The 16,564-nt window shown below is 44.7% G+C and overlaps 1 protein-coding gene across 3 annotated transcripts in view; it reads left to right on the forward strand.

The window, feature by feature from the left end:
* PLEKHN1 (pleckstrin homology domain containing N1) overlaps window positions 1-16,564 on the forward strand; it is an 85,517-nt gene that overhangs the window by 17,911 nt on the left and 51,042 nt on the right. For all 3 annotated transcript variants that reach the window (XR_015295873.1, XM_086921432.1, XM_086921433.1), the window contains exons 4-7: window positions 2,774-2,920; window positions 5,432-5,512; window positions 11,508-11,592; window positions 13,840-13,964. Coding sequence is in view for 2 of the 3 variants with exons in the window: in XM_086921432.1 (XP_086777558.1) it covers window positions 2,774-2,920; window positions 5,432-5,512; window positions 11,508-11,592; window positions 13,840-13,964 (438 nt within the window). In the remaining variant the exon portion in view is untranslated. The remainder of the gene's footprint in view (window positions 1-2,773; window positions 2,921-5,431; window positions 5,513-11,507; window positions 11,593-13,839; window positions 13,965-16,564) is intronic.

Consider the following 16,564-nt stretch of genomic DNA (forward strand, 5'->3'; position numbering starts at 1 on the left):
CAGACTTGATAGCCTGTTTAGAATATCTGCTACTCTACTGAAAGTGTTCTTTGTACCAAATTGTATGCTACGTATAACGTTTCTGTGCTATCTGGATGTCATAAATTGGAATGGGAAAACAATTGGATTTTGAATGAAATAATGATACAGTATCCTGTAAACAAAATTAAGTATATTTAGGGTCTGAAATTACATTTGACATAAGCGTTCTCATGTGTTGTAGTATGTTGCACAGGAATTATACCATTATGCACAATCGACATTTTCTACATACTTTTGTATGTGTTCAATCTCCCACATAATTCTTAACTTTTTGTACATTTTGCACATATAAAAGTTCTAAATAAAAGTGATTAAAATACTCCTTGTTTTGCATTTTGAATACGGTGGAGAGCCTGGCACTCTGTGAAGTTAATTGGACCCCTTTCACTTGTCGATTGATGTATTAGAACGTTAGAAGGATGTGTTTGTGTTTTTAGCAGGACAGAAAACCCTCAACACATTAAAAATATCTCAGTCAAGATGCAAAGAATGATTCATTCCGTGTGATAAAAATGTTTGGTTTCACAGTTGGTTTTGATTCATGTTCACATCACTTATTTCTCAAAGCAGCAGTTATTTCAAGAGAACACTTCGAATTTAGAAGAGTCTCCAATATGTTGCATTCTATTTATGGTCTGTTGTCTTGAAGTTCACTCTAATAGCTGGAGGAGTGTGCTAATAACAGACATTGCCATTGCCAATCATTTTAGTACAATGGTTTTAACTTAGATTTGCTAACACAACTCAGGTACAGCATTGACAGTAGCAGTGCAAGCTTCCCTAACACACAGGCGTTCGCACACATACACACAGACTCAAAATACACACACTCTCTCAAACACACACAGATCTGGGTATAATGTAATGGTCACCGGTTTGAATAGTCGTAAAGTAGGGTAAAGGCTTCGTGTGTCTTCTGTAGAGAATTGCTTTTAGCCTGCAGCATAAAAGTTCATATCTAGTAATTTAGCTCAATGAGCTAGGAGCAGGCTGCAGACATGTAGCTTGCTAGGCCTAAGATTCCAATCCTTGCAGATTTCAACTCAAACCTTTGTTTTTCGAAGGTGTGTAAAGAGGATAGTGCCAGCAAACTGTATCCATAGTCGCAATATGCTGGTGCCCAAAGTTCATGTTTGATCCCAGCGCTGTATGGCGCATCACTTCCAGTAGGAGCAACTAGTGCATTTGAAGGGTTAGACGCTGATCCACCTACCATTACAACATAGATAAGCAGCAGTTTTCATAAAGTGGATCAAAGCACTCCCACTGCACAGAATGGATGTTTCAGCATCCATGTGCTGTAACGGAAGCACTTAATTTTTGCCTGTGTAATGATATGTGAGGGATACTGGTGTCCCGCACTAACCCTCCTTTGCATCACATGCCATTCATCGCGGGCATAGGAAGACAGCACCAAGCAGGTCAGAAAAACAACCGGGTAAATAGTTCTTATGGAAGCGCTTTTATTCTTTTTAAAGGTTTTTAAGTTTCAGCAAAGTGCATGTGCAAAAATGGGGATTGAGACCAACGCGTTTCGGCCTGGGGCCTTCGTCGGGGTCATAGATTCACCGAAATTTAAAGGAACACAGGTTATTTGTTTTCATACTTTGCAATAGCTGTGTAACAAAACGCTGCACAAAAAGCCCTATTTGATATATTTACACTTGTGTTGAGATATTAGTGTGGGTTTCACAAAAATGGGGTGACCCTGTGTCCCTCAGAACCTGGGTATTAATTAGTAAACAAGGAGTGGTTTTGTCGGGTTTACGTCAATTCCTTTTCAACGCACTTAATGTCACACGCATATTTTGCTTATAACTTTCACATCAGTATCTCAACCGCCTGAATAGAGAATCTTTACAAACAATAAGAGCGGGTGACTCGATAACAGTGTCAACTGTTTATGTTTTATCAGAATTAAATCATTCATCAATATTTACATATGTAGTAGATTAAGGCTGTCAACATATGGTGCAATATTTACATAAATGGTGATCATGGACATATGGGCTCAGTGCTCAACAAGTGTGCAATATATACAGAGTGGTAAGAACTTATGTACATGGGTGGGGGGGAGAATAGGCCAGACAAGTATGTTGAACCAATTGCTCTGTTAGCTGATAATGCTCCTTCGGGTATGCAGAGCCTTGGTCAATCTGGGCCTTGTGTAGTCGTCGACGTTTCAACCCATAGTGTGCTCCATTGGGTAGTCACGTTGGGTCTTCATCAGGACAGGACGGGGGAAGAACAATGACAACCCAACGTAGGCCAGACAAAGTCCTGGCTACGTGAGCAGCAAATGGTGCCTAGCGGTAGAATCTGGGTGGACCCGGCTGTTGAATTGCCTGCGAAGGACAGGCAGGCATCCGTCTTGCGTCGGCGCTGCATTTAGTCAGTCTGGCCTATAGTGCCATTGTCCACCTTTTTGAATGTATATATGGTGCAATTGCCCACATTTCTCTATGGATTTACAGTGTCATTGCTCCCCTTTCCACATGGAGATATGGTATCATTGCCAACCTTTTCCCGTGGTGCACGGTGCCATAGCCCACCTTTCCACGTGGATGGCAGCCTCACAATTAACTTTTCCACAGCTCACAATCTTACCAGGCATCTTCCTACGACTAATTTCTATCTATCTCTCTAATGTCTCACTGTTTTCTTTGGCATATTTGTGTGACTTCTTTCCTTACCCACTCGTTAACTGCTAACTCTTCCTGTTTCGCCACAGGATATTGCGACACATGAAGGGCAGAAGGAGAACATGGACCAGAAGTTCTTGAGCATCTTTAGGAAAGGAAAGAAGAAGACTGTGGTGAGGAACATGGGCCAGATGGTGCACTACTCCAAAGTGAAGTTTAAATTCCAGCACTGCCAGGTAAGCAGGGCGGGAGCACCATGCACAGGGTGGAGGCTCCTGGGACAGGGCGGGAAGTAGGTCCTATGGGAAAGGGCTTTAGGACTCTTGGAAAGACACTCACAGGTGGAGTCCTGGGGAGGGATAGTGTGGGTACACCTTAGAACAAGTTAGGAAAACTCCAAGAGAAAGGACATGGTAGGGTACACCTTGGGAAAAGGCAATATGGCTGCCCGCTGTACAGGGTAGGGTGGGGAGATGCCAAAGGAAAGGGCTTGGTGAATGTGTCAGAACAGGTTTAAGCAATCTGGAAATGGGCAGCGAATGTGTACAGTGAACAGTGGTAGAATGAAATGACCTGGAAAGGACCTCTGGCATCTAGCATGTGGCAGGTTGTGGGCACCCAGTAGAGGGCATGATACAGATACTAACGAAATGGCCCATCTGGAGGCAATTTAGGAAATGGCAGGGTGGGGGCAAGATGGGAAAGGGCAAGGCACACCTAGTGAAAGAGCAGGGAAGGCCATGCTTGTTGAAGACCTTCTGTGACAGAGCAGGGTGGGGACATACAGCAATCGCAAATGGCGGAGGGCATTATGGGAAAAGGCATAATAAATATCTCCCTCAGAAAGGACATAGTGGATTTTCTTAAAAAACAGAAGGTGAACTCACCAAGAAGGGCTCAAACACCAATGGAATTGGCTAGATAGGGGTCACACTAGGTCACACTAGGAAAGGGTAGGAGGACCCTGGGAGACGACAGGCTGGAAGGCTTCCTGGGGAAATGGCTGGTAGGTGGACTCCCTGGAAGAGTGCATTGTGAGGGGCAGCATGGGGAAGAACTGAGTGGGTGACTCCTAAGGCAGGATAGTAGGGACATCCAGGGAAACAGCAGGGTAGAGATGAGGTATTCTTAAAGACTGATTTACATTTGTCAAAACGCGGGGGTCACCACAGACACTCCGCCTCTACTTCAGGCCTGAGTACGTTTGGCGTAGCCCTGTCTGTTATGAATGTTGTGTATGCGCTGCTATAAAATAGGAATCTTGTATAGAGTTTAGAAGCTTTGTCTCTTAATCACACAGTGACCTTCCACCTTCCTCCAGTTTACGCACCACGTTTTAAGCTTTATTGAAAGTTCACTGGGTTTTTGTTTTTTCCACTTCTAACTCTTCTTCTTGGATAACTCCTCTGCTGAATAAAGGATGTTCGCTTTTTAGGAAAACCTTCCCCAAACAGCATAATGTTGTTATTATGGTGCAAATACATAAGTATCACAGGGCAACCTTGGACTTTCCACCAGCTGTGGGGGTCAGTTAAAGGTTTCAGATTGGTAAAATGTTGACATTTCGCCTCAGAAAAACATCAGTGTTCTGAGACAAACAGGACAGAGTTTTATTTATTCGTTTTTATGGTACTTGCTTTTTTAAACCAGTCAAACAGATGTATTGCTACCAATATACATATAGTGGGCTTTGGATCCACCCGTTTCAGCTACTGGCTTTCTTTAACCAACCTCTATCAGGCATTGGCTTGAGATTATGTCAATCACGTCTTAGTCCAGCCCAGTGGTGTATTCATCTCGCCACTAATGCTATTGGAGGTTTGAGTGTATCCTTCCTCCCCCGTCTAGTGTTTGAGTTAAACTGTGTGATGGACTGTTTTACAAATATTGCCCTGTCTGTCCTCTCCTCCAGGCTCTATTTTGCCTGTGTCTCCTTCTAATGTGCTACTGCTTCATGCAGTAGCACATTAATCCCAGACCAACTGGCTTTGCTAATGCTTGTTTTTTATTTATCGACTGCAAAGGCAGCACTGTGTTATAACCGATTCAAATGAAAATCCATATGGCAAAGTGAACTCTGGAGGGTTGTGTTAATTAAGGCTTCTTTTAATATAGACACTTTTTGCATGTCTGGGCATCTTTCTCAAATTCTGGGAGGCTTCCAACTGTTTACTGCCTGCCTCTTAATTTGATTTACTGTTTTTTTTGTCCGTGGGTGGTGTCTTGACTGTGACTCAAAGTACTCAGTATCATTTAATGCATGTTGCCCTTTTTTCTAAAAAAAAAAAAATATATATTGAATGGAGGATGGAACCGGTGACTCTCTTAACCCAAGATGTATTTTTTCTTCTTCCATATCCAAATGTCTTGATTATATTTAATATATCACTCAAAATGTAGAAAAGCACACCAATGAACGTGAACAGTTCTTGTCTTAGCAAGTTTATTGTGGCGCAATACGCTGATAGTTATGTCTGTCCCCCTGAGTCAACTTCATCTGGAAATGTACTTTTTATTTGTAATTTTTAATAGGACCCACATGCACTTAAAGTTTCCATAAAAAGATTAATTGCCTACTCCACCCTAAAAAATACAAAACCACAAAAGTTGGCTCAGTGACCTAGAAGACCTCTTGAAAGGCATGTTCAGGGCTGCCTTTTGGGTTTTTTGGGAACAGGCCTAACCGGCTGCGGCTGTAGCGTTTGCTGACACATGCTGAAATGTTTTGTAATTTGCAACCATTGCAGGAAGTGAATGACTGCTACCTGGAGCTCTTCCAGGCACACCTGTATTTCCAGTCTCGCAGCCCGAAAGGCCTCACGTACCAGGTAAGCCCTCGCATGTTTCAGGAGCGCTGCGCAAATATGCATCTATGTTTTCATGAGGATAAACAGGCTTGCCTGGGCGACTAAGTTCATAGTACCAGTGTAATATTCACTCTCAGTGGCCATTCATGGAGCCCAGGCCACAAGCAAATGTGTCTCTTGGTGTTTAATGTCAGAATGTTGACCACAAAATATTGTGCTACAAATATATCGTAGGAAGATATTGACAACAGAAATAGTGTGAAGTTGTGCATATATTATACATTTACTATTTTACATTTACTATTTTTAACTCCACAATGATATATTACCAAGGCACATACATGTGGACTTAACAGTATTCTTGCACATTTTTTGGGAGTCGAAAATCTGGTGGTCTACTGATAATTCGATAGGTGTTATTTGTAATCCACTCAATTGTACACAATGCATCAAACTTGATGAGATGAAAGGCTAAGTCCCAAGGGTCTGACATCGGGCCCTCGGATTAGGACATGTCTTGGTTAGAGACAAGTCAAGACACTGGACTATCTTGCAGCCTATTACAGTGCTGCACTCGGCACTTAGGGACAGCAAGCAGCACAACAGCACTTCGTGCCAGAGACGATTTAAGCCAGGGACCAGGGACAGAGGGGGCTATGGCCCAGGGCCCCAGTCTTTGGGGGGCCCCCTTGATACAGCCAGCTCTGTTCTGCAGAGTCATGCCCTAATGACCTTGAATAATTCATAAACAGAATGTTTCAAATACATTTTGCAACGAAATGTGTCCTTTGTTTCATGCAACATCCATACAAAAATGTCTTTTAGATCAAAAAAGACCCTCTCCCATTCATATTTCACAGAGGTTATTTGTAGTAATATATATTCGGGATCTGTCACAATATTGAAGTCACACCTCACTATCCCAAAATATTAGATGTAAACACATTTAGAATTTGGACGAGCGTTCATGTGCACTGTCAGTGACTTGGCCAGAAAAGGCAAGAAAGAACTGAAACTGGATCATAAATTCAAAGCTGTTCCGAACAGGGGCCCCAAAATAGGTCTGGCCAGGCCAGGCGCCCATAATGCTTCCCGGTACTCATAGCAATAAAATAAGGAGCGTAAAAATTGTAAAATGCTAATAACCATTCAGGAGCAGACTGGAAATCTGAGGAAGGAAGGCAGGTCAAAAGAGTCCCCTTGTTTGGAAATAAAATCTGCGTCCTCGGAACGTGGTGCAGTCACCAGACCGGTCCAGCCAGTGTTCCCAGCTAACATTCCGGTCCTGCCACACTCCTCCAAGGTAAGGGCCCTGCAAATATCCAGAAACACTGTCGACACTTGTCAAGGCTGGCAAACACACCCCAAAAACAACACCTGGGCAAGGGCTCGCACTAGAAAGTAGCATATGTATGAAGAAAGACTCGAACAAAAAAAAGAATCGGAATTATAAGGGGGAAACAAGCACCTTAGCATAGAGAAGGGAAAATGCAAAGCCCATAGAATAATCCAAAGTTAGCAAGAACTACCAGAGGAGGAGCTAGGGCAAACACGCCTCTGCAACATTCAGTCAAAAAAAACACGCTGCAAACCAGATTGCCACTTCTGTCTGGCCCACACATATACATCGTATTGTATTGCATTTCGACATTTACATAGAGCTTAGTATCCCCATGTGTGGCGCTGAAGCGCTTGACTGCATGGGTAACAGGCTTCACTGTGTCTATGTAACATAGCAGGGTGCAGGAAGAAGGTAATTGTGCATATCCACAGCTATGATCATTTCGATTGTATAGGATTTTTTCTTAAAGCTGCACTGTGATGGAACACTGTCCCATGTAAACTGGACGGCCACACATTGTTTTTTTAGCAGACTTCAATTTACTTCCTTATGGCCTATCAGAAGCACGATTAAATAGTTTACTCTATACCCAGGCAAGATTATTTGTTTTTAACTACGAAACTTAGAGACCCAAAACGAGTGCATTGCTTAGCTGGTTAAATATCTGGAGGGGGGGGCGCCTGTTACAGAGATCTACTTGCAACCGACAGAGTTGAATAGATTGAAGGCAGCTCAGTATTTTATACTTCATGGGTCGGTAAGATGAATGCAATGCAATTGAAAACAGCTTAGAAGTGGCAAAAGACCGTTCAGTCGGGTGTAAATGGTCACTGATTTCATTAGACAAGAGTCGACCGCATCAAGAGGCCTCAAGTGCAGCGGACGTTGTGATGTTCGTAGCAGCTGTTTGCGGAGTCATCACACGAGCGGGGGGGGGGGTGGGGGGGGCGGGGTCTCAGATCATGCCGGCCCCTTTCTCCTGGTTCATCATGCCTTGACATGTCGATGACGTGCGAGTTTACTCGGTGGATGTGATTTCACTTTCGATGCAGATGTCTCAGGCGCCAGGCGTCTCGCCTTCCATTTTCACCACTTGCACCCCTTTAGATACTGGAGGGGGCTTCCCCCGGCCAAACCCTTCTCCTTTGATTAATTCTGTCACGGCCACTTCAGTTCTTGCCCCCTGCTGACCTCTTTGCATTTAAATTATCTTTATTGTGACTGTAATTGTCCCGACACCCAAACTCCAATCTCCTCTAAACTCATTTCCCAAATCCAATCCACTCTTAAAGACAATAAATACCTTCCATGAGTGGACAAGGAACTTGGAATACACAAAAAGAGAACCACCGCCGACGTCATCACGTTAGGGCCCGGTTTGATAAGAAAAACATACAGTTTACCACCCGAACCCCTGCCTTCCCGAAAAATGGACAAAGATGAGATTAAAACTAAGGCTTCCTGGTTCCCAATTATAATAAGAAACAGAGGGATTGAAAAATGTGTTATTGTCTCTTTGTGAATTAATTTAGGAAAAAACGCAAAAATACCGAGAGATGCATGCCTGGTCTATTTATGACATTCCAAAAGCCAAAGAGAACGTGAGTTGCCACCAAGCGAAAGGTTAAAAAAAGATAAGGCTAAATATTTCATACAAATCAATTGCCTAAAATGTCAGTAGAAGCCTCTTTTAAGGATTCGCGCCACATTGCAGTTCCCTGAGGTCTTCTGAAGTAGCATGTGAACATAAAGTCTAGCAAAACTTCTTTTGGACAAATACAGAGAGGGACTACTCAAAATCACAATCGTGCATCAACATCTCCGTGCAAAAAAAATCTACCTGCGCCCAGTCCCACCACAAAGGCCTCCGACAAACATCCTTGAACCGGCGTTCAAATAATGCACCCCCCTCCTCCTTCCCCCCTCCTAACATATGTGCAAAGCGAGTTTTGCTGGATTTAGAAACTAAATACAGGTCTAAATTTTTATGAAATCTATTTATGGAAGGCTAATATTATGATAGAGTATCGTATTTTACAGAGCCTATGGTTTTGCAAATTATATTTTTGCAGTCTGTGTTTTCAGAGGGTATCAGGCTGCCGAACTCAGGAATATTTTTTATGTGCTGCAGCAAAATCACACAGCCTGCTGTAAAAAATCAAATAATAAAACCGGGACGGCACAGCATACCGGTTAGACGGTGTGTGTGTGTATATATATATATATATATATATATATATATATATATATATATATATATATATATATATATATATATATATATATATATATATGTGTATATATATATATATATATATATATATATATATATATATACACACACACACACATATATATATGTATTTTACAGTTTTATATAGCACAACTTTGACCTGAAGGTATTGGAGCGCTTTACATGTGTACCAGGTACATTACACAAGGACAAATGTGAGAAGAGTGGATTAAATAAGGCTGCTCGGTATTCCAGGGCGCGGTCGGTACTATCAGGGTGTTGCTTAAATGTTCCTGGGTGCTGCCATCAAATCAGGCTGGATTCTGTAAACCAGGGTGGGTGCCGCCAATCATTTCAGGGTTGCTTAGTTCACCAGTGCTCTCCCGTTGCATTCAGGGTGCACACGGATTGCGTCTGTCCTCATGAATCCATAATGAACCCCAATCTGTAGCTACCTTCTGTGCCACATAATGGATGTCTGTCAGTTCCTTCCGGGCTCCCCTACGGCAGCTGGTTCACATATCACTGCTCCGTCACAGCGTCACACTCGGGAGATGGAGCATGTAACATGGGTATCCAACCTTGGGCTAAGAGAGGCAGAAGCCAGGCTACATTGTCACGACAACAACCATTATGTAAGCGCTTCCAGTTTTAATATATTTAAGGCAAATTGGTATTAGGTGGGTCTACTAACTCTCTGGCATTGCTCTTGCCTTCATGGGCGAATACTGGACACACCTGGCCCAAAGTACAAGAGTTTCCAGGCTCACACAGGCAGGCACAATGAGCCCTACTAGACAGCAAAGTTCACTACTTACAATAATGTTTGGGCTAGATTACAGTACAGTATCTACCTGGCAGGTTAATATTAGCGCCATGTCAATTCTATGAAGGAAGCCTCGACACTAATAAAGCAAGTGTGTTAGTGAAGCAAGATGACTTGCTCTATAATTCAGGTGGGGCTCATTACCGCTACAATAACCAATCTGGGAATCAGTAATGGCACAGTAATGAATGGATATATACCCAATTTCGGAACCGGTACGGGCACACTAATGACAATAACTAATCTGGTAATCAGTAATGGCACAGTAATTACAACAACCAATCCTGGAATCAGTAGTATCACAGTAACTAATGACAATAACCAATGTGGTAATCAGTAATAGCACAGTAATTACCACAACCAATCCTGGAATCAGTACTATCACAGTAACCAATGACAATAACCAATCTGGTAATCAGTAATAGCACAGTAATTACGACAACCAATCCTGGAATCAGTACTATCACAGTAACCAATGACAATAACCAATCTGGTAATCAGTAATAGCGCAGTAATTACGACAACCAATCCTGGAATCAGTACTATCACAGTAACTAATGACAAATAACTAATCTGGGGATCTGCACTGTCACAATAACTAATGACAATAACCAATCTGGGGATGAGCACTGTCACAGTAACTAATGACAAAAAACAATCGAGGGATCAGCACTGACATACTGATGCCAATAACCAATCTGAGAATCAGTACTGTCACAATAACTATTGACATCAACCAATTTGGGAGTCAGTAATGGGCCATTACTAGCGCTAAAACAAATGTGGCTTGTTACTAGTGCTGTAACTAATGTGGGGATCGTTGCTGTCACAATAACTTTTAGAGGATTTAAAATAGCAGTTGACTAGGCCCACGTAGGAATTACCGTCATCACTATCCAGTCCCTAGTCAACATAGTTGACTGGTATAAATATGTATGGAAAACACCAGCCGTGACTTCCTTATTTAGAGAACAAAAATAAACATGGAAAAATATCAAAGTTATGAGTAAAACATGCATATGGAAAATAGGGACCGCAAAATCTAAATTAAATACCATATATTTATAATGAAGACTTATATTTGTATGAATGGTGGGGTTTCGATGTGGGGTCCCTCCTGCCTTACAGGAGACTTGGAAAATATCTGAAGAAATGTAGTTTGGTGTCGGGTTTGGTGGCTCAGTAGACTACTACATCCCTTGTAGGGACCTTGGTTCTGCTTAAATTCCAGAGGGGCCACTCAGCCTTTCATCCTTCTGATTTTGATGAAATGAGCATCATTGTGTTGGTAATAATAACAATCTGTCATTCTGCATCAAAATACCATTTGCTTTCAAAATACACATGTTGTGTTATACGTGTCCACAACGTTGATGCCTGGGTGGTCAAGGGGTATTTTTCAGTGGCAAGAGCAAGTGGTGGAAGGACCTTGACAGCAAGGAGGAGTGTTATACGGACAAGGCCAGTACCTCTGAAATGCCAGTACTTGTCTTGAAGAGACACCTGCCTCTCAATTACCCGTACCACTTTGGACTAGTGTGTCTCCAGGTACAGGGGTTTGTAGAGGGGCGCCTGGACTGCAGCTAAATGTGGGTGCTCTTTGTTTCATGCGCAGGGATTGCTGCCTTTGAAGGAGCTCAGCATATACAAGATGGAGTCATCAACCGCGTCACAGGAGGACCACGCCTTCCGGATAGCTGGTGAGAGAAGCACTGGGCAAGGCAGGAACTCACCCTGCCACCCTCCTGCAGGCTGGTGGACCTGCTTGCGAGGACGAGTGGGGTTGGGTGAGGTCAAAGACATGGCACAGATGCAAGTCTAGATGCGGGAGACCATAATTTACTAAGCAGGGTGTCATGAGCCATGAGTGCATGTGTGTGTGTGTGTGTGTTTGCTCTGTGATTCTTTCGTCTATAGTGTGTGTTTCCGTACATACAGAAGTGATGAGTCCTATATAAATGCCTAGACAGACCTGTGTGTTGCTTGCCTTTGTGTTTCTGTATAATAAAGGTGTGAATAGCGTGGGTGCACATTTTTTTGTTCATGCTGTGTTTACATACTGTATTGTCCTTTCCACGTACTAGTGTGCCACGTGTTGTTGTCTCCTATGCAGTGTCTTCCTGTTCATTGCATGTGCCCTATATACGTCATAGTATGTGCCTATGCATACTATGAGTATGAAATGTAAATGTTGGCATTGTGTAAGTATACGCTGCGTATAGTATTAGATCATTTCTATCTTACTCCTTGGTGGGGGTCCAATGTGCTTTAGTTCTCACAGTGAAGGGAGTTGCTACTCCAGCAGCTTTTGCGTGCTTCAGAGGTTTTTGGTTAGGTGCCAACTATGAGTAAGTGTTTTGATGTTATAAGATTTGCTCCAGACAGAGTGAGGTGGTTTGTGGCAGCATTTTTAAGCATGAATCAATAAGCAAGGGTCGATTCGCCAGTTACATATACAAACTTAGTAACTTGTAGCCCGTGGGATTATTGTGTCATGATTTTAGGACCATCGGGTTAGTATTGATTTCTGAATTCTTGGTGGCTGTCAATGATCCTTATTCTCATTGCGAGATTGTTCCAGAGCTTTCACATTTGATCAGAGAAGGAGCTATATCTGATGTTTAAGAGGAGTGATTGGGAGTGGAGCCATTTTAGATCTGAGGTTTCTGCTTTGACTGGTTTGTTTGAGTTTTGACTGCAAGAAGATGCTCTTGTACAAGTGGATCCCTCAGTGTGCAGTACAAAGTGCTTCGTATGTGGTTCTTCTTGCTACTGGTAAGCCATGTTGGGCTTTAAGGGCAGGGCTAATGTGGTCGCGCCTGCCCAAATCTAGGACTTGTCTAGCTGCCACAAGCTGGATTTGTTGTAGCTTGTCTGTTGGGTTTTTAATAGGCCAATGTAAAGGCCATTTAGGTAGTCAAAACTTGATGACACTAGGGATAAATATGCTTGAATCCTGGACGATAGGCCTAGCGTAAGAGAAAATACCTCTTAACGTTCTCATTGTGATGGAAGCATCTCTGATCACTTTGTTAATTTGGGTTTCGAGTGAGATCTTGTAGTCAATGATCATGTCAACGTTTATTACCTTCTTTGTTGTGGTTGATGTGTTCACTCCAAAGTTCATGTGGATAGTGTTGTAATGTGGATACAGGGCCATAATCCTGTGTTGTAGGTGAGAATTTCCGTTTTTGCCAAATTAAGTTTAAAGCAATTCTTTAGCATCCACTGGTTTGTTGGAAAGAGGCCATTGCCTTGCCAGGAGATTCTAAGACATGATATTGTTTTGTGTTTTAAGATTATTAAATAGCAAACACATCGATAGAGCAGGGGAGTGTGAAGGCATTGGTAAGGTGAAGTGGTGAAAGTTTGATAAAAAAGAGAAGAGAAGCAATTGTTGCATCCTTGTGGAACATCTGTACTGTAGATGTACATGTCGCCGAGATGAAGGATGTAAATGTGGCGATGTGGGTCCTGTAGGTGAAGTAGTATCACTTTTTTTCCATAGAGAGTTTGTGGCAACAGTTTTTGACATTTAATAGAGTTGTAAATGACAGATGTTTTGATTACCCACACTGGCACACTTGGGTGCTTCTGCACTGCTGTTTGCCCCCTGTACGTCAGAGATGGCTCATTGTTCATGTGTACTCGCTTAATGTACACTAGAGGTGTCAGGGTGTGCTAATCCTATGTACCAATACTGAATACCTGCACCACTGAAGTGGCTCTCTATGTGCTGTTGCTCAGCCTTAGACCCCAGACTTGACTGTTTGTACTATGTTGCCCTGTCAACCCATGCACCATAGAGTTGGCCATGGTGTTCTCCAGCTCAACCTGTGGAGCTCATGTGTGCTAGCTGCTGGTGCGGTGTTGATCAGTCCTTGCACCTTGCAGAACGGCTGCTTGTGCGCTGTTACTCAGGTTTCTGCACCTGTCTCTCTTTCTAGGGCCATCTCTGAACCCCTTGATCGTGTACTGTGCCAGCCAGCAGGAACTTCACAGATGGCTGTACCACCTTGAGAAGCAGATCCAGCTCAACGGAGGGGTGGCAGACCTCCCCTTGGACAGGGAGGTAAGAAGTTCTCCTGAGGAACCATCTAACTCACTTGACGGCAAGCTAATGTAATTCATTTGGCTGCCAATGCTAGTTTCCCAGATTCCGTTTGCAATTGTTCCTTGACATAATCCAGGTGTCTACCCCTTTACATTTCGCAGTAGCTCAGCATTAAACGGGTAGGGGCATTACGGATGTGCTCCAAAGTAGGCCGTTCCACACTGTACTTCCAGTTGGCCCAGTGTCAAGTTTAGCGAGCTCTGTGCATTTTAGGCAACATTAGTAGTTCGTGTGCTGGTAATTGTGGTTCTACTTTTTCAATCAGAGGTATTTGCTGCAAAAAAAAAAAAATCATCATGAAAGACATTGTCAGCTAAAAAAAAAATACTACACCTGGAGGGGTTTCACTTGACGCGAGTCCACATGAAGGGTCACTCATATCCTGGTAGTTACTCGGTGGATGGAGGTTGCTGACACCTGGGACCTGGGTTAAGGAGTGTTTAACTAGGAAAGGCCACCAAATATTGTGAAGGAGTTCTAAGTCAATAAACCCGTTTTCCAAATGGCAGCACATGTCATTAGGCGGACTGGTCTGCCTGGCAATTGTAGTTCCAACTGATCTCCAGAGGCTGGTTGTGTTGGGGAAGCGTCATTCACATGCAAGTGATCTCTACACAACCGTCCCTGTTTCACTTGAGAGTAGTAACAAAACTTTGTGAACTCTGGGGAGGCAGTGGCAGATCTTAATAACGTGTTTGTGCCGCTAATGGACTCCAGTACCTCTGCAAAACACCGTGGCGCCCAAACAAACTCTCCTCGCCTGCCCTCAGCGTGTGCCGCCGTGACCCCGCCAGTCGAGCTGCCCAGCGCCGTGCCCGCCTAGTGAGGCGCATGGGGGTGGTTGTCTCACCTGCTTTGTCATGGAAACAAGGCTGTGATTGGCAGGAAGCGAGCAGCCGCTGCCCTTAGGCCCTGCCACCCCCTGCTCTTCCCGCTGTCGGGCCGCCGCCAGGGCTGCACCTGCTGCTGAGTGAAATTTAAGAGGGAGCCTTCGGGGACACGCGCGGGCCGGAGCCAGGCCGTCAAAGGGCAGCTTTCAGGGTCACAGACAGCCTGCCCTGTCTCGCTTCCTGCGCCAGGCCCTGTCCACACCTCGCGGACCTCTGGGATCTGAGACCACCCATCCCAAACCACCCTACCCCACCGTCTGACACCTGATTACCTTCAACTCCTCACACCACACCACCCCCGCCTGACACCTGAACACCTCCAATTCCTCACACCACCCCACCCACCCCACCGTCTGACACCTGAACACCTCGAACTCCTCACACCACCCCACCGTCTGACACCTAAACACCTCCAATTCCTCACACCACCCCACCCACCCCACCGTCTGACACCTGAACACCTCCAACTCCTCACCCCACCCCACCGTCTGATACCTGAACACCTCCAACTCCTCACACCACACCACCCAACCCCACCGTCTGACACCTGAACACCTCCAACTCCTCACACCACCCCACACACCCCACCGTCTGATACCAACATCTGACGCCTGAAGACCTCCAACTCCTCACACCACACCACCCATCTGACACCTGAACACCTCATACTCCTCACACCACCCCACCACCTGACACCTGAACACCTCCAACTCCTCACACCACCCACCCCACCATCTGAAAACCTGAAGACCTCCAACTCCTCACACCACACCACCCACCCCACCGTATGACACCTGAACACCTCCAACTCCTCACACCACACCATCCACCCCACCGTCTGATACCTGAACATGTCCAACTCCTCACCCCACCCCACCGTCTGACACCTGAACATCTCCAACTCCTCACACAATACCACCCTATCCCACCGCCTGACACCTGAACACCTTCAACTCCTCACACCACACCACCCTACCCCACCGACTGACACCTGAACACCTCCAACTCCTCACACCACACCACCCACCCCACAGCCTGACACCTGAATACCTCCAACTCCCCTCAGCACGTCCCTGGCCTTTGGGGAGAAGAGATGGTGGCTGCCAGGCCTCCAAAGAGCATTAATAGCGTATGTTACCTATGCACACTAACGTAACCCACTCCCTGCCAGGCCCGATTCAAAGTTAGTGAAATGCTGAGCTTTCCTTCCCACTCTAAAGTCTAAACACAGCCCACGCTGCCACAGAGAGCCTGTTCTACCCAGCCAGCTTGCCTTATCCCCCCCATGCTGTGCCACCCACCCTACCTACATCTGATGAACATGTGTCTCTGAGAAAGCCACCCATCAAGCCCCCTGCCACCTGACCTCACCCCACTTCTCCACACAGCACACACTGCCATACGTAACGTCTTCTACCTAAACAGCATGCCCGTACGCCACTCTAGGCTGGTCACCATACGTAAATGTGGGTAGCTTGTGGGTTCTGAGAAAACCCTTTGTCCTTCACCATACTGGGCTTGTGTGCTTTACTCGCTCCCCTTTTCCACCTCTGATCTTCCGTCAAAAGAGAGGATACACTGAAATATACCACATTTCCTACCTAGATAGCCTGCTGTACCATGCTCTAGGCCAACTGAGACAGTCTGCCCAGGCCCAACTCTAGTAAG

The sequence above is a fragment of the Lissotriton vulgaris genome, chromosome 5, assembly GCF_964263255.1.
Source record: "Lissotriton vulgaris chromosome 5, aLisVul1.2, whole genome shotgun sequence".
NCBI lineage: Eukaryota > Metazoa > Chordata > Amphibia > Caudata > Salamandridae > Lissotriton > Lissotriton vulgaris.